The sequence below is a fragment of the Labrus bergylta genome, chromosome 2, assembly GCF_963930695.1.
Source record: "Labrus bergylta chromosome 2, fLabBer1.1, whole genome shotgun sequence".
Classification (NCBI taxonomy): Eukaryota; Metazoa; Chordata; class Actinopteri; order Labriformes; family Labridae; genus Labrus; species Labrus bergylta.
The window spans coordinates 35,633,556-35,655,179 of NC_089196.1; the positions used below are offsets into that span (position 1 = coordinate 35,633,556).

The 21,624-nt window shown below is 49.3% G+C and overlaps 2 protein-coding genes across 2 annotated transcripts in view; both read right to left on the reverse strand.

Moving 5' to 3' along the window:
* Nucleotides 1-601: 601 nt before the first annotated feature.
* paqr3a (progestin and adipoQ receptor family member IIIa) lies at nt 602-7,399 on the reverse strand. The gene is made up of 8 exons (XM_065951805.1): nt 7,232-7,399; nt 6,290-6,521; nt 5,938-6,100; nt 4,694-4,849; nt 2,574-2,771; nt 2,371-2,461; nt 1,121-1,293; nt 602-926 (listed from the first exon to the last, which is right to left on the reverse strand). The coding sequence occupies exons 1-7, from the start codon at nt 7,290-7,292 to the stop codon at nt 1,151-1,153; spliced, it is 1,044 nt and encodes a 347-aa protein (XP_065807877.1). The 5' UTR covers nt 7,293-7,399; the 3' UTR covers nt 602-926; nt 1,121-1,150.
* A 3,976-nt stretch (nt 7,400-11,375) lies between these two features.
* The window catches only part of LOC136181263 (uncharacterized), a 23,932-nt gene continuing 13,683 nt past the window's right edge, over nt 11,376-21,624 (reverse strand). The window contains exons 6-10 of the mRNA XM_065962168.1: nt 16,840-16,911; nt 13,482-14,006; nt 12,687-13,436; nt 12,417-12,596; nt 11,376-12,326 (exon numbers count right to left, since the gene is read on the reverse strand). Of these exons, the coding sequence (XP_065818240.1) occupies nt 11,376-12,326; nt 12,417-12,596; nt 12,687-13,436; nt 13,482-14,006; nt 16,840-16,911 (2,478 nt within the window). The remainder of the gene's footprint in view (nt 12,327-12,416; nt 12,597-12,686; nt 13,437-13,481; nt 14,007-16,839; nt 16,912-21,624) is intronic.

A 21,624-nucleotide genomic window follows, 5' to 3' on the forward strand; every position in this document is an offset into this window, starting at 1 on the left:
CCAGAGGGACCCAGAGGGTACCCAGACGTAGACCCAGTTGGTACCCAGACGTAGACCCAGTTGGTACCCAGACGTAGGCCCAGAATGTCCGAGATGTAGACCCAGAAGGTACCCAGACGTAGACCCAGAGGGTACCCAGACGTAGACCCAGTTAGTATCTACCCGCTCTTAAAAAAGTCATACGTCTCGTTATTGAGATAATTTATGTCTTTAATTCATAAAAAAAGATTTCATCTCAAACTTTGAAGTTAATAATGAAACAGCGGATTTGTATTTTCCCCTAATACTTTCTGTACATGGTGGACAGACCTCCTGCTAAGAGCTGCAGTGAGCCCTCTTTAAGATGGTGACCGTGTAGACACATCGCATCTACTTATCTACGAGGACGACACAAACACGACTCACTGAACACAAATAAGATCCTCGGACTACTCGTCTCATTTCTCTTAATACTGAGTAACTGTTCCTCCGTCCTGATCGTTCTCTGAAATGTGCCGTTTGAGATATCAGCTGATGAAGAGAGAGAGCTTGTATTTATGTTCAGTGTCCTTTCAAAATAAAAGAAAGATCAACACTAAAACTGATTGTACATGACACAGACTGAGGAGGGACTTAAATATTTATAAACATTAAAAACTGTTTAGTGTTTCAGACACATTTACGTTCAGCTGATTTAAGAAGAAGAGCGTCATGATGCGTCAGCTGATCAAACCCTGCAGCTGATTATGACGTCTGTCGCTCTGCAGACTTTCAGTGTTCAGAGTCTGAAGAACAGTCGACAGTGTTCCCGCTCAGCCTGCAGGTCAGAGGTCAGATCCTCAGGTGGACCGAAGCCTCGAGCAGCGGAGAGAGAGAGAGAAATGCTCAGAGAGATCACGGAGTGCTACATCAGTGCATGATGGGAAACTCTGCAGCCAATCGCCGACCTAGAGACAGAAACACAAGGCGTTAAAACAGCAGATAATTCACGGGAACTTTAACAGAGCGGGGGTGAAAGGTCACTCTTTCTATTTTCTAATTTAACAGCCTTAAGTGTGACGATATTTACGTTTATCTACAAGGCCGACACAACGTTTGTCCCAGAAACATCAAAGACAGAGAAATGAAAAGACGTGCTTACTGTCAGACAGCGCGAGGAGCAGAGTGCGTATCAGGCATGTTGGGGCGCGTTTGGGCAGGGCTGGCTGTGTCTGTACGCCATGATGAAACAGGACGACTGGTGCCACCAATAAAACATGAGAACCAGCAGCAGGTGCCACACCTGGTGACTGGAGCCCAGGTAGTTCAGCTGACCTGAAGAGAGACAGAAACATCACGATGAAATATCACTAAAAACATGTCTGCAATCAAACTCCTCTCCAACAGCTGCTGGAGCGTCTTCATCCTTACCCCTAAGGGAGGAGGGAGGGGGGTTAGGGTCGAGGAGGGTAAGGGTGTAGGGGGGTTAGGGTCCAGGGTTGAGGGTAAGGGTCTAGGGATGAGGCTAGAGGTGGAGGGAGGGGGGGTAAGGGTTGGAGGGGGGTAAGGGTCCAGGGTTGAGGGTAAGGGTCCAGGGTTGAGGGTAAGGGTCTAGGGATGAGGGTAAGGGTCTAGGGATGAGGGTAAGGGTCTAGGGATGAGGGTAAGGGTCTAGGGATGAGGGTAGGGGTGGAGGGAGGGGGGTTAGGATCCAGGGTTGAGGGTAGGGGTCTAGGGATGAGGGTAGGGGTGGAGGGAGGGGGGTTAGGATCCAGGGTTGAGGGTAAGGGTCCAGGGTAAGGGTCTAGGGATGAGGGTAGGGGTCTAGGGATGAGGGTAGGGGTGGAGGGAGGGGGGTTAGGATCCAGGGTTGAGGGTAAGGGTCCAGGGTTGAGGGTAAGGGTCCAGGGATGAGGGTAAGGGTCTAGGGATGAGGGTAAGGGTCTAGGGATGAGTGTAGGGTGGAGGAGTGGAGGGAGGGGGGTTGAGGGTAAGGGTCCAGGGTTGAGGGTAAGGGTCCAGGGTTGAGGGTAAGGGTCCAGGGTTGAGGGTAAGGGTCCAGGGTTGAGGGTAAGGGTCCAGGATTGAGGGTAAGGGTCTAGGGATGAGTGTAGGGTGGAGGAGTGGAGGGAGGGGGGTTGAGGGTAAGGGTCCAGGGTTGAGGGTTAGGGTCCAGGGTTGAGGGTAAGGGTCCAGGATTGAGGGTAAGGGTCCAGGATTGAGGGTAAGGGTCTAGGGATGAGTGTAGGGTGGAGGAGTGGAGGGAGGGGGGTTGAGGGTAAGGGTCTAGGGATGAGGGTAGGGTGGAGGGATGAGGGTAAGGGTCCAGGGTTGAGGGTAAGGGTCCAGGGTTGAGGGGAGTTCGTTGTTAAAAAAAGTTGAACAAAAGCTGAAAGTTAAACTGAGTCTCACCTGGGAAGTAACGTTCAGGAACCTTTGAAACGTAGAAAACGAGAGCTAACATGGCGATGAAGTACATGACGAGGACTCGAGGAACAAACGCCTGAAGGGAAATAAATATGTGTGATACGAGTTTTAATACCACGGCAACAAAAAAACATGTCAAGATATGGTATTGATTTTACTGTTACCATGGTTACTGAGTCAGTGCTCACCTGGACGAGCTCGGAGGAGAAGCCCCCGGTGAGGCAGATCCAGTGCACGGTGGGCACGAGGCCGTAGCCGGCCACAGAGCAGAAGATGAGCGAGCGGAGCTGCTTCCACTGTTTGCTCAGGTAGTGAGGGTGAATCTGAGCGAAGAACACCGCCAGGATCATCGCCAACACGGTCACCAGGTACACCTGCCGCCAGTACTGCAGGGACACAGGGGTCAAAGGTTAAAACACGCACCAGCTTTTAGAGGTTACTGAGAGACATCGGGACATTCAGAGGATTGTTTTGTTTTCATCAACAGCTCGTCAATACAAAACAACACAATTCAGTTTGTCCACCTTCAAAATAAAAGCATCACACTTCAGTTTGTCCACCTTCAAAATAAAAGCATCACACTTCTGTTTGTCCACCTTCAAAATAAAAGCATCACACTTCTGTTTGTCCACCTTCAAAATAAAAGCATCACACTTCAGTTTGTCCACCTTCAAAATAAAAGCATCACACTTTTGTTTGTCCACCTTCAAAATAAAAGCAACACTTGTTGTAATATTAGCCAGGGGGAAATGAAATTCACAGAGCAGAGGAGTAAATATTTATCAGCTGCAGCGTGCACAGCGAGCGTGTGATCGTGTGCCGTTAGGACCCGGTGTAAGAGAGTCTACGGCTGCATGTTCATGTGTTTTCACACAAAGGGATTCCTGCTTAGACAGCTGTTGATTTTGTGTTCAATCATAGTGGGTCCCTCTCACCCCCCGCGTACTGTACTGGCCCCACAGCTTGCAAAGCAACAACGAATGGAGGTGAAGTTACAAACATTTCCGGTGGCGTGCAGCGTGTAAGGTCTCAGTCGACCCTAAGATACAAACAAAGGTAGAATAGAACTGTGAGTACGCTGTGTGTGTTTGAACAGTCTCCACCTGTTTGCTCGTCGTCCTGATATTAAATCAAACTGAAGTGGAGTGCTGGCGCTTTCTGAAACTTCACAGTCTGGACGGGCTCGTCTCCGTCCCTTCTGTCCCTGTGTGTGTGTGTGTGTGTGTGTGTGAGGATGTAGGCCTCCGTCCAGTCACACGTCCTCTTCTAACGAGTCCTGCTGAATTTCACAGTGAATAAATTTGCACCCAGAACAAGGCCCCGCTCTGCTGCAGCCAATTTCTGAAGCTCTCCTCTCGTCCTCACAGACACGGCGTTCTCTCCTCCAAATCTGCATCTCCAAAAAACACGCCGAGTCGCAATCGGCTAAATATAAAAGCAGTTTTTCCTTCGGGGACTTGGCGTGCTACGGGAGTGGAGCCACCCAGAAGCAGAGACCGAGTCTTGGCAGGGACGTGAGGGGGGTGGTGGTGGGGGGGGGCCCTTCACTGTGACGGCTCCCAGACTTGCGAACGTCATATGGTGGGGAACAGGAGTGACGGACCGCTCCGTGAACGCCGCCATCTGGTTTGAGCTGGAGCAGATTTCAGCTGCGTTCTGGGGGCAAAATAAGCCGACGCGTCCAACATGCGGGGGAAAGAGAACAGTACGGAGCTCAGCCAAACACTCGAGCAGGAAAATAAGATGGTGGTGGGCGGCTGGATGGAGGAACTGAACAGGTTTGTGTCATTGGAGGCGGGTTTCCAAACGGCGTGCGGCAAAGGTGGCGTGTTGCTTCTTCACCGGGAACAATGAGTCAACGAGCAGAGCGAGACTGAGAATCCACATTTATTCAATTAGTGACAAAGAAGAGGAGGGTTTGAATCCTCCAGAGAGGACACACACACACACACACACACACACACACACACACACACACACACACACACACACACACACACACACACACACACACACACACACACACACACACACACACACACACACACACACACACACACACACACACACACACACACACACACACACACACACACACACACACACACACACAATATGGGAGGTAGAGCCTTCAGTTATCAGACCTGCTCTTCAGTAGTTCTGATGTCATCGTCAGACTTCGAGCTCCTGTGTGTGTGTGTGTGTGTGTGTGTGTGTGTGTGTGTGTGTGTGTGTGTGTGTGTGTGTGTGTGTGTGTGTGTGTGTGTGTGTGTGTGTGTGTGTGCGCGCAGCATGAACTGGGACTCACATTGTTGCAGTAGAAGGTGTAGAAGACTCCGGGGACGTAGCAGCCCAGGATGCCGATGGAGACCCCGGCGTAGTCCAAAGCCATCCAGCGGCGGCTGGTCTTCTCCGAGCGGTGGCAGCAGAAAACGTGATAACCCACGGAGCACAGCATGCACAGCTGAGGAGACGAGGAGGAGGGGGAGGTTTAATAACAGAGGAGACGTGAGAGGAACAAGCAGACATCAAGAAGAAAATATTTATGATTTAATGAGAGGTGTCCGAACATGCCTCGTCTCTAAAATCTGATTATTTTTTAAATGTTGGACCTGAAGACTCTGGTGTTCAGCTCAGACCAGCCAACTGCTGGAGCGATTATCTTTCATTTGTTCAAAGAGAACTGCCAATATTGTGGAGGAGGTCTGATGTCCCTCTGCAGACACTCAGATTAAGGTAACACCAGGAAATCAGCACACATTCAGTTTCCAACATATCTGGCTCGTCTGAAATGAGCACATTGCTCAGCACAAGGAGAAGCGAGCTGTAGCTGAACCTGGAACACAAACATGATGTTCAATACGACCTGCTGAGGTAACCTTGGAGGAAAAGAACAACCAGAAAAAATATCTCTCTGAATTCATCCGATCTGGTTCTTTATTCACCGAGTAACAGATTGTTAGAGTTTGATCTGAAAATGTGCCGCAAAACAGGGTTCATGTTTAAACACGTTTTCATGTTTGAAGCACAAATCTGTCACTGCGGCTAAAGAAATCAAACGTTCTGCAAGAAGGTCGTCATGACAACAGAATTTTCAAACTTTATCGAACAATGATACCTGTTTGATACCACATCAACAAGAAATAAAGTCCTATATTGGCACTTAATTAACCGATATTTGTCTGTAATTTGTGATGGATTCAATCTCTCCCACACACGTCTGTCTGATTTTTTTTAAAGCTTCTGTAAAACTCCAGATAAGATAAGGAGGAGTGAAGTATTTAGCAGCATGAGGAAAAGTTCGAACAACTCTGAAGTCTCTAAATGTTCCAAAAATCAGTTGTTCCCCTACTCCGGTTTTCTACAGTTGTGAAAGGAGCAAGATCCGGTTCCGGTTAAAACACATTTTAAACAGAACTGAAAGGTTGTATGTGAAGTGATTGAACCTTTATTGTGAAAAAATGAAGGTTGAAGACCCTGAATTTCAAGGTTGAAGATCCCCCTTCAGCAGCTGCTTGGTCTGAATTAACCTGAAACACTTGGGCCCTGTACCTGGAAGCAGAAGAGAGCGATGGAGTAGATGACGTAGTCCTCTCTGGAGGCGCCGAAGGCGGGCAGCACCGACGACATGTTGTAGACCCCGATGAAGAAGAAGAGCAGGAAGCCCAACAGATGGCTCCAGATATTCCCCGTCTCATTGGACAGCATGAAGATGCTGCAGAGGCGAGACAAAAAGAACCCTGAATCAGTGAACATGGCGTCCAGGCGTCCATCCAAGACGAGATCCAAGGAGAGATCGATCTACAGCTCATGTCCTGAAGGCGAGGAGCAGCGATCGACACGTCCTGCTTTATTAAGAACGTAAACACAGAGAGACACTTTATCCACTTGAAGTTTGTCTCACCTCTTGATGCAGAGTCTGGAGGGCAGGTACGCTCTGTATCCGTCCGTGATGTACGGGTTCTCCCTCAGGAACACGGGGATCTGTTCGTACGTGTACAGACGGATTCCTCGAGGAACCAGGACGGGCCAGTACTGATACCCTCCCAGCTCGATGTAGTGGGACGTCTGAGCGCTCTTTGGCGCTTTCTGAGGCATGGCTGGACCACAGGTGGGCGCTTTCGTCACACCTGACGCTGAGGACAGAAAGACACGTCACAATGTTTCACTGAGACTGTTCATTAAAGTCTGTTAATCTAACGACCAACAGTATCGACAAAGCACGCAAGCTTTAAAAAAGACATTTCATAAGACAGGTGTGTTGGAGAGGTTTTAACTAAAGCGTGTTTAACTTCACATGTACAGTAAATGCCGTGCTGAAGAGGGAGGTGTTATGGTGTAACGAGTGACCGTGTTAACTGGTGACTTTTAGCCGAGTCGTGTCTTTACGACAGTTTTTAATGAGAGTCATAATTAAGTAATCTGATATTCATTTGATGAAAACCGAAACAACTTAACGTTTAAAACATCTAGTCTACATAAACTTCCACAAACAGACACATTCGGCAGGAAGTCACCAGTTAACACGGTCACTCTTTCCGCCGTAACACCGGCAGTAAGCTCCGTATTAAGCGGTCGTAAAGTCGTGATTTTGTTGACATAACGGTGTTTTTTAATGTGTCACGATGAGCCGACTGGAGCCGATAAACCAACTGAACTTAAACTCGTTCAGGCTGAAGTGTAATCACGTGAATAAATACATATAAACACATAAATCTTCAATAATCAGGATTATTCTTCGGAGTTTGGTGACCTGAGGCTAATCACAGCTCCTGTCTAAACAGGCTAATTTACAGGCTAGCTAACCCGCTTAGTTTAAAGCTAAATAATGTGAAAACAAACTCACCTTTTAATTTGGTGTATGAACACTTTGACCCATTTCCTGTCTTATTAAACGAACTGCGCATTTATTAACACTGAAAGGCTTTAAGCATGAAACAACGTAGTGCTTATTAAGTTTCGGCTAACATCTTCCAAATCACCAGTGACGTCATGACCGACGGACCCCTCTCAGCGTGCCCGAGGACCGCCTGAACAGAAAGAGTTTGTTTATGTCTGTCAACAAAAAGCAGTAAACCGGTGGAAGAGGCGCGTTAACCGACTGAATTTATTTATTTAACTCTTTATTTGGTCCTTCCTCTCTCCACCACCAGGGGGGGGCAGACGCTGTGATGACTGCAGGAGATTCTTCTCTCTCCTCTCCTTACAACAGTGAGTGAGAAAACAATTAAGAGATCGACTTCTGGCAAGAGAAGTGGTTCAGATAGAAGTGATTGTACCCGACCTAAAAAGCCTCTGCATGTTTCTAATAAGCTCCACGAGCAGAAACGTGCTCAAACTAGGATCAATATTGGAGATGCTTTTGAAAAATGGAGAGAGGTTAGAACACAGAAAGGTTTACAGACCCATGCAGAGCTGGATAAACACTGAAGCTTCAGAGTCCACCACATGGTGACCTGAGTGAGCATCCACTCTAGAGAGGAGGGGGGGAGACAGCTCTCTATGATGTTTAGAATTTAAACTGCAGTACCCATTTTAAACACTAGGGGTCAGAGTTACATACTGCTCTGCTCGCCTGTTGCTCGCTGTCATCAGAGATGGTCGTCAGAGCGAGCGTCCTCTCAGGTGTGAGAGATGTTGGAGGATTCCCTGAGGAGGGAGTAACACCCCTCCCTCCCTCTCGTGTTTATTCCCGCCTTTAATTGCCTCGTTGGCGACTGGAAGTGTGCTCTTCATTATCACGTCTAATACACCTCTCAGCACAAAGTGTCAGCTGCCAAGTTCAGACGCTAACTCGAGATAGAAGCTTCAGCGAGGACGAGAGTCACACGCTGAAGCTCAGAGGCTTTCACTGATTTAGTTTGAAGTGTGAAGGGATGAAATACAAAGAGACTTAAGCAGGAAGCTGAAAGCTGAGTGTGTTTACACTAAAATGTCTATTAACGGCCCGGGCTCTTTCTCCCTTCAGTCTGCAAAATGAGCCAGACTTTATTTAGGCGAGGCGTCTGTATGAGACGACCTTCAAGTGTTTTCAAACAGAACTCAATGACAGCAAAGGAGAGACTCTGAAACATTTATACCAGGAAGAATGTTTCCCTGTGCTCAAAGTCACATATAAAGAAACGAGGCATCACGGCCTGCACACACACAGCAGCATCATTCTGTCTTTCATCTTTGTTTTTATTGTCATGCAGATTTTTGTATTTATTAAGCGAGGCAGAGGGTCCTCTAGTTAAGAGGTGCAGCATCACCTTTAAATGGGCTTTTATTTTGAAGGTTTACAGTGATAATATTCAGAATTACAATTAATGTCAAACAGATCATTTGTTAATAGTTTGGGTTTAAAACAGAACTCCTGCTTGCAGCTCTGAATCAACTTCACTCCTGACCAATCACATGTCATCAGTAACTCCGCCCCCAGAATGTAAAGACCGTCTGAAAACATCATGAGCTCAAAAACTCTGAATCAGATCCAATCAGACCCAAGACACTCTACTGAAGCCTGAGGACTCATGATGAAGACTCTCCTCCTCCTCTCTCCTCTCTCCTCCTCCTCCTCTCTCCTCCTCCTCTCTCCTCCTCCTCCTCTCTCCTCTTCCTCTCTCCTCTTCCTCCTCTCTCCTCCTCCTCCTCCTCCTCTCTCCTCCTCCTTCTCTCTCCTCCTCCTCTTCCTCTTCTCTTCTCCTCTCCTCTCCTCCTCTCTCCTCTTCCTCCTCCTCCTCTTCCTCCTCTCCTCCTCTTCCTCCTCTCCTCTCCTCCTCCTCCTCTTCCTCCTCTCTTCTCCTCTCCTCTCCTCTCCTCTCCTCTCCTCCTCTTCCTCCTCTCCTCTCCTCTCCTCTCCTCTCCTCTCCTCTCTTCCTCCTCTCTTCTCCTCTCCTCCTCTCTCCTCTTCCTCCTCTTCCTCCTCTCCTCTCCTCCTCCTCCTCTTCCTCCTCTCTCCTCCTCCTCCTCTTCCTCCTCTCTTCTCCTCTCCTCTCCTCTCCTCTCCTCTCTTCCTCCTCTCTTCTCCTCTCCTCTCCTCTCCTCCTCCTCTTCCTCCTCCTCCTCCTCCTCCTCTCTGATTCTCTGACACTATCTGTCATCGTCCTCGTTCTCCACAGTCTTTGTCTTTGATTCTCGTCCTCATTTTTCTGTCAGAGTTAACTGAGAGGAATGTGCGGCGCTGTAATTGTGCGTTCAGTCTGCGTGTAATGGCACATGAAATTAAAGTGCTCCTCCTCTTCACACACTGAATGTTTCTTATGAAAGCAGGAGGTGGTGTGTGTGTGTGTGTGTGTGTGTGTGTGTGTGTGTGTGTGTGTGTGTGTGTGTGTGTGTGTGTGTGTACAGAGACTGTAAGTCCTCGATGTTTCCAGAGTTTAAATTTAACTAAGAACCGACTGAGGATGAAATCTGCTAAAACTATCTCTGAATTACATCTTCATAAGTTCTGAACAGGTATACTAACATTCTGCTGTGAGACAGGTGTATAGAGACAGGTGTATAGAGACAGACAGGTGTATAGAGACAGGTGTATAGAGACAGACAGGTGTATAGAGACAGGTGTATAGAGACAGACAGGTGTATAGAGACAGACAGGTGTATAGAGACAGGTGTATAGAGACAGACAGGTGTATAGAGACAGACAGGTGTATAGAGACAGGTGTATAGAGACAGGTGTATAGAGACAGACAGGTGTATAGAGACAGACAGGTGTATAGAGACAGGTGTATAGAGACAGACAGGTGTACAGAGACAGACAGGTGTATAGAGATGTGAACAGGGACAGAGATCAAACACAAAAACCCCTCAGAGTGGATCTCTGAATGAGACCTGAATTTGAAGCCCGTGTGAGGACAGGTACTTTATGAATCCTCTGCAGCGGGTCTCGTCCTGTCAGACCTCCTCGCTGTGGATGAGTCTGCAGGAATGTTTTTAAGAACTGGACAGCCTCTCTTCAAACGCCTCTTTATTACTTTTTAGCGTTTATTTCTCATTTCTGTCTTTATATTTGGGTCGTCTCAGTTTTGGGTGTTCGGTGCAGCTGAGCTCTCGGGGCTGCAGGACGGTTTGAAAGGTTACCTCTGAAACTGCGAGCACAAAGCTCTCAGACATCACAGGCTCGGAGCAGAAACCCGCCCGCCGTGCCAGCTCTCGACAGGCCCCCCTTTGCAGAGCTAACGCGGCCTCGCGGCGGCTTGTGCTCGTCAGCGGCCGGCTGGTCTCATTGGTTTTATTTATAGTCGGCGCCACAAGACATCTGCTGCAGACGAGCCCGTGTCCTCGCCGTGCGTCCGCAGCAGCAGCAGCAGCAGCAGCAGCAGCGCACAGAGGGAGCTTGTCAATGAAGGCCGAGTGTTGGCGAGGACGGTCGGAAGAGGAGAGACGGCCGCAGCTTCCTCTAACAGGACGGGTGTCCCCTCCGATCGCTCTCTGTGCAGCTCTGATGGACCACACGCACACACACACACACACACACACACACACACACACACACATACACACACACACACAGACACACACACACACACACACACACACACACACACACACAGACACACACACACACAGCGAGGCTTCACACTGAGTGCAGGCTCGTGTGTTAGCGATGTTTACTCGATCTGAGAGCTGTTGTTTGTTTGGTGTCTTCAGTCTGCTTGTTCTCGCCGTTATTTTGGGACGCTGACACTCGGCCGCGGCGCTGCAGTCGTGTGATGTGACCTCGCCTTTTCCTCCCCCCCACCCCCCTCAGTGTCACACAGAGACCGTCTGAGCGGGCTGCAGTCTGTGACACAAAGCTCAGAGGACAGGTCTGAGCTCTCCAGCCGAGCGGGGGGGGGGGTCACACGGACACACGGGGAGGATGTGTGTGTGTGTGTGTGTGTGTGTGTGTGTGTGTGTGTGTGTGTGTGTATGTGTGTGTTAAAATACTGTTTACATGTTCCTGAAAAGACCAGACTGGAGACAGACGACAGTAAACCAAATATCTCACTCTCAGTGGTCACTTCATGTTATGTGTGTATCCATATCAACACATTCACATATAAGAAGTCTAACTGATCCACGACCTGTGTGGAGGTGACCTGTGTAGAGGTGACCTGTGAGGAGGTGACCTGTGTAGAGTCGACCTGTGTAGAGTCGACCTGTGTAGAGGTGACCTGTTTGGTGACCTGTGAGGAGGTGACCTGTGTGGTGACCTGTGAGGAGTTGACCTGTGTGGAGGTGACCTGTGTGGAGGTGACCTGTGAGGAGGTGACCTGTGTGGAGGTGACCTGTGAGGAGGTGACCTGTGTGGAGGTGACCTGTGTGGAGGTGACCTGTGAGGAGGTGACCTGTGAGGAGGTGACCTGTGTGGAGGTGCCCTGTGTGGAGGTGACCTGTGAGGAGGTGACCTGTGTGGAGGTGCCCTGTGTGGAGGTGACCTGTGAGGAGTTGACCTGTGTGGAGGTGACCTGTGAGGAGGTGACCTGTGTGGAGGTGCCCTGTGTGGAGGTGACCTGTGAGGAGGTGACCTGTGAGGAGGTGACCTGTGTGGAGGTGACCTGTGTAGAGGTGACCTGTGAGGAGTTGACCTGTGTGGAGGTGCCCTGTGTGGAGGTGACCTGTGAGGAGGTGACCTGTGAGGAGGTGACCTGTGTGGAGGTGCCCTGTGTGGAGGTGACCTGTGAGGAGGTGACCTGTGAGGAGGTGACCTGTGTGGAGGTGACCTGTGTAGAGGTGACCTGTGAGGAGGTGACCTGTGTGGAGGTGACCTGTGTGGAGGTGACCTGTGTAGAGGTGACCTGTGTAGAGGTGACCTGTGTGGAGGTGCCCTGTGTGGAGGTGACCTGTGAGGAGGTGACCTGTGAGGAGGTGACCTGTGTGGAGGTGACCTGTGTGGAGGTGACCTGTGTAGAGTTGACCTGTGTAGAGGTGACCTGTGTAGAGTCGACCTGTGTGGAGGTGACCTGTGTGGAGGTGACCTGTGTAGAGGTGACCTGTGTAGAGGTGACCTGTGTAGAGGTGACCTGTGTAGAGTCGACCTGTGTGGAGGTGACCTGTGTAGAGTTGACCTGTGTGGAGGTGACCTGTGTAGAGGTGACCTGTGTAGAGTCGACCTGTGTGGAGGTGACCTGTGTAGAGGTGACCTGTGTAGAGTCGACCTGTGTAGAGGTGACCTGTGTAGAGTCGACCTGTGTGGAGGTGACCTGTGTGGAGGTGACCTGTGTGGAGGTGACCTGTGTGGAGGTGACCTGTGTGGTGGTGACCTGTGTGGAGGTGACCTGTGTAGAGGTGACCTGTGTGGAGGTGACCTGTGTAGAGTCGACCTGTGTGGAGGTGACCTGTGTGGAGGTGACCTGTGTGGAGGTGACCTGTGTGGAGGTGACCTGTGTAGAGTCGACCTGTGTAGAGTCGACCTGTGTGGAGGTGACCTGTGTAGAGTCGACCTGTGTGGAGGTGACCTGTGTAGAGTCGACCTGTGTGGAGGTGACCTGTGTGGATGTGACCTGTGTGGATGTGACCTGTGTAGAGTCGACCTGTGTAGAGTCGACCTGTGTGGAGGTGACCTGTGTGGAAGTGACCTGTGTGGAGGTGCCCTGTGTGGAGGTGACCTGTGAGGAAGTGACCTGTGAGGAGGTGACCTGTGAGGAGGTGACCTGTGTAGAGGTGACCTGTGTAGAGGTGACCTGTGTAGAGTCGACCTGTGTGGAGGTGACCTGTGTAGAGGTGACCTGTGTAGAGTCGACCTGTGTAGAGGTGACCTGTGTAGAGTCGACCTGTGTAGAGTCGACCTGTGTAGAGTCGACCTGTGTGGAGGTGAACTGTGTAGAGGTGACCTGTGTAGAGTCGACCTGTGTGGATGTGACCTGTGTGGATGTGACCTGTGTAGAGGTGACCTGTGTAGAGTCGACCTGTGTAGAGGTGACCTGTGTGGATGTGACCTGTGTGGATGTGACCTGTGTGGATGTGACCTGTGTAGAGGTGACCTGTGTAGAGTCGACCTGTGTAGAGGTGACCTGTGTAGAGTCGACCTGTGTAGAGTCGACCTGTGTAGAGTCGACCTGTGTGGAGGTGACCTGTGTAGAGTTGACCTGTGTGGAGGTGACCTGTGTAGAGGTGACCTGTGTAGAGTCGACCTGTGTGGAGGTGACCTGTGTAGAGGTGACCTGTGTAGAGGTGACCTGTGTGGAGGTGACCTGTGTGGAGGTGAACTGTGTAGAGTTGACCTGTGAGGAGGTGACCTGTGTGGAGGTGACCTGTGTGGATGTGACCTGTGTAGAGTCGACCTGTGTGGAGGTGACCTGTGTGGAAGTGACCTGTGTAGAGGTGACCTGTGTGGAGGTGACCTGTGTGGAGGTGACCTGTGTGGAGGTGAACTGTGTGGAGGTGAACTGTGTGGAGGTGACCTGTGTGGAGGTGAACTGTGTGGAGGTGAACTGTGTGGAGGTGACCTGTGTAGAGGTGACCTGTGTGGAGGTGAACTGTGTAGAGGTGACCTGTGTGGAAGTGACCTGTGTAGAGGTGACCTGTGTAGAGGTGACCTGTGTGGAGGTGAACTGTGTGGAGGTGACCTGTGTGGAAGTGACCTGTGTAGAGGTGACCTGTGTAGAGGTGACCTGTGTGGAGGTGACCTGTGTGGAGGTGAACTGTGTGGAGGTGACCTGTGTGGAGGTGAACTGTGTGGAGGTGACCTGTGTAGAGTTGACCTGTGTGGAGGTGACCTGTGTGGAGGTGTGCAGTGTAGCTACAAGCAGTAAACGTACAGACTACGTCCTGCAGGGGGCGGGGCTTCTGGGGCTTCTCTTCCACCTTTAAAGAGTTTTTCAGGTTGGAGGTCATATGTGGAGCCGTACTTCATGAAATACAAAATATAAAAAGTCATAATGAAAAGTAGCGCCTCTAAATGTCCCAGCTCTGATGTCTGAGTCGTCCTCGGAGCATCTGGACCTCGGAGCTCTTTCTGGGAAATGAAATGTGTCTCTGCTTTGTCTCCTTAGACTTATATTATTATTATTATTTTTCTAGTAAAGTTTCATCTGCGTAACAATATTGAAAGGCATTAGTGTTAATCCACCGAGCTTCCTTTTACTTTTTTTTTGACTGCTCGGGGATACATCTGGTCGCCAGTCTTGTAATTCCGTCAGGGATTCAGAAGAAAAGCGAAAACAATTTGAGCACAGCGGGCGGATTAGGACGAGGGCAGGGTGCTGTTTGAGGACTCTGAGCTGCTCAATAAGATTAAAGCGGCTGCATGTGTTGCACTTTCTGCTGCTGGATGAAACTTTGTGTTAATCCCCGATGGATCTCCGAGTGTAAGCCCATCCTCCGACAAACTGTTCAGGCTTTCTGACACAAAGAGTGTGTGTGTGTGTGTGTGTGCCTGTTGTTTTCCACAATAAGCCCTTTAACACACCGCTGAGTGGACATCAGACCTGCATATTGCACTTATCCTCTCTCTACATGGGACGCAGATTGATTTTCACAAAGAAGATTGAGATTATAAAATGATGTAATTGTTCATTTTTTAATAAGTGAAAAAGCTTTTTCTTCCTCTGTGTGTGATTGTTGTGTGTTCTCTTTCACCTCTCCACCTTTTACAAATACTCACCTAAAAACCTCTCGTTTCCTGTTGGGGGTCGCGACCTCCAGCAGCTCAGGTCACAGCTGATCACAGGAGGGACGGATCTGCCTTCATGTTTTTCATGCACTCAGCAGGAGGGCTGGACACAACTTTTTTTTATTTTCTCTACATCCAGAATCAAACAAGTCTCCAGGATTTATCTGGTCCCCATGAACAGGTCTCACATTAGGCCCCTCCCCCACATGTGACTATAACCACGCCCCCATGACACTAAGGAGCCTGTCTGATTATTTTATCAGACAGGTGAGGAAGACGAGGAGACTGCAGGTGAACTGCTGCCATGGTAACGTTGGGATTTGTGGGTCAAACTGCACGAATCCTAACGTTGCCTAAGTTCTCGTTCAGACGGCGTTCAGGAGTCAAACGATTTCGTTCATTAGTCATGATTCATTCAGCTCAGAAATCTGTGTTTGTAGCCAAGATATTTATCCTTAAGTTAATATAAAGAGTTCATCCTCATGTTGGTTTAATCAGACTCCAACTACAGATTTATTAAAGGACCAATCAGGGCGCCCTTCCTCCATCCGGGGCGCCACCTTCCCTCGTCTGTGGATGGTTAGAAACCATCGCTGGATGGTTAGAAACGCTCCACGGTCTGAACTCAGGATGAATTAAGGGCCGATGTAGACAGACTCTGGTCAAACTGATGATGGAGGAATGGTGAAACAATTTTTTTGTTATTTTCTGAACTAAACACAGAAACTTTCCTGAAAGAATAAATCGTCTCTCTGGAACTGTTTAGAGTTTAAAGCCTGGCTCACACTGTGTGATTTTTCCCCGATTGTATAAAAGTCGGTGTGGCATGTCAGCTCACACTGTACGACTGAATCATTTACGACGCCCGACCAGACCTTCAGATTGACGTGCTCACACTGTACGACCCGATTGTTGGGCACAGCCGGAGAGCTCACACTGTACGAGTGAAATCTGGACGGAGCGTTGACAATTGTTAATAAAGTTTCATTTGAAAAAAACAAAGGACGACGGTCAGTGAAAGAGAAGAAAGTGGAAGTTGTTGTAGGATATAGAAAAATTGATACAATCGTAGATATATGGAGACAAGTTTCAGAAAAGTGCTGCACTGATGATCTGTACAGAAAAGTTAAAATAGAAAAAAGACGTCTGGTTGTGTCCTGCCGCTGGTCGCCATGACTACAGTCCTCCCTTGTCTCTTGTGATTATATTGTAGTCACACACAACTTCTGCCGGACCCTTTCATATTTTAAATTCTAAATATTAAACATGTTTGAGATAAATTGGGGCGTCCCCGAAGATCTTTGTACCGCTCACACTACGAGATGATCTGAGCAGATAATCGGGTCCGAGCAGTCGGGAGAGACTCTGCGACTGTCGGGAAGAATCGGAGCTCAAATCGGCCCAATTATCCTGCAGTGTGAGCCGAGCTTCAGAGCGACCAGGAGAGATACGAGGCTTTTTACCTTCAAACAGTTACAGAACAAATGTTCCTCTGAGGACGGTTTGTGTGTATGTGTGTGTGTCTGCACTCATGCCCTTTTATGGGCGTCCAGAGAAAGTGGAAATGAGAATGATGATAAAACAAGTTGAACATTTATAAATGAACCTCTAAGACATCAGCTTCCCCGCCCGCTCTCTCCGTCCCTACTGGCGAGACCTTCATGAAACTTCAGAATCCACATCGAGTATCAGCGAGGAAACAAGCTTTATGAAACGCTTTCACTCTTTGTACTTCCCAGCCACCGTAGAAACAATGCAAACATGAAATACTGACTCATCACAACATTTACATCTACGGCTCCTCCTCAGACATGTTATTTATGGTTACCATGACGACCTGTTGTATGAACCGTTTGATGAACACAGTCTGCTCTCACAGGCAGAGGCAGGCTGCAGTTCAGCGTGTGTCCTGTAGAGGTCACTGTGTCCCTGCTGTTGGTGAGAAGCAGCTGGAGAGGAAGACGATGACACACTCGATCATTTTAAAGAGCCAATCAGGAGAGAGATCAGCTCTTTGTTTACATGTTGATCTTTAAGAGTCATAAAAATAATTAATGTAAACAAATTAATTAATGTATTCATGTTGCTGCACTCCTTAATACACACCTTTATTATTTGTGTGTGTGAGTGTGTGTGTCTCTCTCTCTGTATGTGTGTTTGTGTGTGTGTGTGTGTGTGTGTCTCTGTGTGTGTGTGTGTGTGTGTGTCTCTCTCTCTGTATGTGTGTTTGTGTGTGTGAGTGTGTGTGTCTCTCTCTCTGTGTGTGTGTGTGTGTGTCTGTATAATAGTAATAATAATCATCACACTTTTTTTTTAAAGATTTACTTTTGGGATTTTTGTGCCTTTAATGGAGAGATAGGACAGTGGATAGAGTCAGAAATCAAGAGAGAGAGAGAGAGAGAGAGAGAGAGAGAGGAATGACATGCAGGAAAGGAGCCACAGGTCGGAATTGAACCCGAGCCACCCGCTTGGAGGACTACAGCCTCCATACATGGAGCACGCTCACTAACCACTGCACCACCAGAAACACCTTTTTAATCGTCCTTTCTTCTCCCTCCGTGTCTCTCTCTGAGCTGCTCGTTGTGTTTCATTTCTTTTTGCTGACGTTTATTTTGAACGTGTTTTCTGACGTTTCATTTTCTCGTTGAGTTTTAAACGTCTTCTGTCCTGCTGTAAATACTAACCCTCCTTTAAGTCCAGTCCTCTTCACTCGTCTGGCCTCACAACTCAGAATCAGAATTGAAATCATTATTTAGACTTCAGACTTTATTGTCCCCAAGGGGAAATAACCAAAGAACAATCACACACAGAAAACAGAGATAGGCAAAAAGTGAAGAGGTCCCACTCTGGCCTGTTCAGCGAGAACAAAGATAAAAACATGTTAAAACACAAGAACATAGTAGAGCTTCATCATTCATTTAGCTAAATATCCAACATTTTAAAACGGTTTAACTTCCTTTTTTGAGTAAATCAAATTTTTTTAACAAACGTCCTTATCAAAGTCTCTTTTTGTGTTTTATTTTCATGATGTTATTTTGTTTCACAGGAGAAAATTAACATTAAAGAGTTTTAACTGAAAATTCATATGTTGAATATTTATAATTATTTGCAGAATCAAAGATGGACGCTTCTTCAGCATCTCACTTTAATTCTCTTTGTCTGAAGTCAAAATGATTCAAAGACACAAAATGAAAAATATTTCCATCAAATATTAAAGTCAAGAGATTCAAAATATTTTGATAAGAACACGACGACTCCTCGCTGCAGGACAATCAGAGAGTGAAGACTGCAGTTCACTTCAGAGGCAGCAGGTGGTGCTCTGGCTCCGCGGTGCGCCCCCCTTTACACAGACATCAGAGAGTGGAGCGCCAGGAGGATCATCAATAAAGAGTCATGTTAGAGATGGTCTATGACGAGCTGGAGCGTCTGAGCGGACATGAGGGACACAGGGGGAGACGAGGGGAGACAAGGGACACCATGGGACATGATGGGAGACGAGGGACATGATGGGAGACAAGGGGAGACGAGTGACATGATGGGAGACGAGGGACATGATGGGAGACGAGTGACTTGATGGGAGACGAGTGACATGATGGGAGACGAGGGACATGATGGGAGACGAGTGACTTGATGGGAGACGAGGGGAGACGAGTGACATGATGGGAGACGAGGGACATGATGGGAGACGAGTGACTTGATGGGAGACGAGTGACATGATGGGAGACGAGGGACATGATGGGAGACGAGTGACTTGATGGGAGACGAGTGACATGATGGGAGACAAGGGGAGACGAGTGACATGATGGGAGACGAGGGACATGATGGGAGACGAGTGACTTGATGGGAGACGAGTGACATGATGGGAGACGAGGGACATGATGGGAGACGAGTGACTTGATGGGAGACGAGGGGAGACGAGTGACATGATGGGAGACGAGGGACATGATGGGAGACGAGTGACTTGATGGGAGACGAGTGACATGATGGGAGACGAGGGACATGATGGGAGACGAGTGACTTGATGGGAGACGAGTGACATGATGGGAGACAAGGGACACGAGGGGAGACGAGTGACATGATGGGAGACGAGTGACATGATGGGAGACGAGGGGAGACGAGTGACATGATGGGAGACGAGGGACATGATGGGAGACGAGTGACTTGATGGGAGACGAGTGACATGATGGGAGACAAGGGAGACGAGGGGAGACGAGTGACATGATGGGAGATGAGTGACATGATGGGAGACGAGGGGAGACGAGTGACATGATGGGAGACGAGTGACATGATGGGAGACGAGGGACATGAGGGGAGATGAGGGACATGATGGGAGACGTTTGCAGATGAGGGACATGATGGGAGACAAGGGACACGAGGGGAGACGAGTGACATGATGGGAGACGAGTGACATGATGGGAGACGAGGGACATGATGGGAGACGAGGGGAGACGAGGGACATGATGGGAGACGTTTGGAGATGAGGGACATGATGGGAGACAAGGGACACGAGGGGAGACGAGTGACATGATGGGAGACGAGTGACATGATGGGAGACAAGGGACACGAGGGGAGACGAGTGACATGATGGGAGACAAGGGACACGAGGGGAGACGAGTGACATGATGGGAGACGAGTGACATGATGGGAGACGAGGGACATGATGGGAGACGAGGGACATGAGGGGAGACGAGGGGAGATGAGGGACATGATGAGAGACGAGGGGAGATGAGGGACATGATGGGAGACGAGGGACATGATGGGAGACGAGTGACTTGATGGGAGACGAGTGACATGATGGGAGACAAGGGAGACGAGGGGAGACGAGTGACATGATGGGAGATGAGTGACATGATGGGAGACGAGGGGAGACGAGTGACATGATGGGAGACGAGTGACATGATGGGAGACGAGGGACATGAGGGGAGATGAGGGACATGATGGGAGACGTTTGCAGATGAGGGACATGATGGGAGACAAGGGACACGAGGGGAGACGAGTGACATGATGGGAGACGAGTGACATGATGGGAGACGAGGGACATGATGGGAGACGAGGGGAGACGAGGGACATGATGGGAGACGTTTGGAGATGAGGGACATGATGGGAGACAAGGGACACGAGGGGAGACGAGTGACATGATGGGAGACGAGTGACATGATGGGAGACGAGTGACATGATGGGAGACAAGGGAGACGAGGGGAGACGAGTGACATGATGGGAGATGAGTGACATGATGGGAGACGAGGGGAGACGAGTGACATGATGGGAGACGAGTGACATGATGGGAGACGAGGGACATGAGGGGAGATGAGGGACATGATGGGAGACGTTTGCAGATGAGGGACATGATGGGAGACAAGGGACACGAGGGGAGACGAGTGACATGATGGGAGACGAGTGACATGATGGGAGACGAGGGACATGATGGGAGACGAGGGGAGACGAGGGACATGATGGGAGACGTTTGGAGATGAGGGACATGATGGGAGACAAGGGACACGAGGGGAGACGAGTGACATGATGGGAGACGAGTGACATGATGGGAGACAAGGGACACGAGGGGAGACGAGTGACATGATGGGAGACAAGGGACACGAGGGGAGACGAGTGACATGATGGGAGACGAGTGACATGATGGGAGACGAGGGACATGATGGGAGACGAGGGACATGAGGGGAGACGAGGGGAGATGAGGGACATGATGAGAGACGAGGGGAGATGAGGGACATGATGGGAGACGAGGGGAGATGAGTGACATGATGGGAGACAAGGGACACGAGGGGAGACGAGGGACATGATGGGAGACGAGGGGAGATGAGGGACATGATGGGAGACGAGTGACATGATGGGAGACGAGGGACATGATGGGAGACGAGGGACATGAGGGGAGACGAGGGGAGATGAGGGACATGATGGGAGACGAGGGAAATGATGGGAGACGAGGGACATGAGGGGAGACGAGGGACATGAGGGGAGACGAGGGGAGATGAGGGACATGATGGGAGACGAGGGACATGAGGGGAGACGAGGGGAGATGAGGGACATGATGGGAGACGAGGGGAGATGAGGGACATGATGGGAGACGAGGGACATGAGGGGAGACGAGAGGAGACAAGGGACACGAGCAGCATCAGGTGTGACCCTGTGGACGGACGGAGACATCAACTGCCGAAGGTTTCGCTCGAAGGTAAAAGCCCGATGAAAACACTCGAGTGGATTAAGAAGAAAATCTGATTTCTGTCGTGCGATTCCTCCGAAACCTGCCGCCACGGCGCTCATCATGTCACCACAGGAAGTCCAGCAGGAAGATGGACGCTGCCTCTTTCCATCAGGATAACGGCTTCACGACTCCTGGCGTTAAAGGGTGTGTGTGTGTGTGTGTGTGTGTGTGTGTGTGTGTGTGTCGAGGACAGCTGATTTCTTTTGTTTCCTCTCTGCAGGCATCTGTAACCCTGAGTGTCCACGCAGGGACAATACAGCTCACATCTGGATTCTGACTTTTAAAGGGGACATATCATGTAAAATCTACTTCTTCAGTGTTTCTGAACATATATCTGTGTAACCTGAGAGTCTACTGACCCACAACATGTGAAATAAACCATCCAGTCCTTTGTTTGTGGTCTGCATAAGTCTTACAACACAGAGAAAAATGCTCTGTTTTA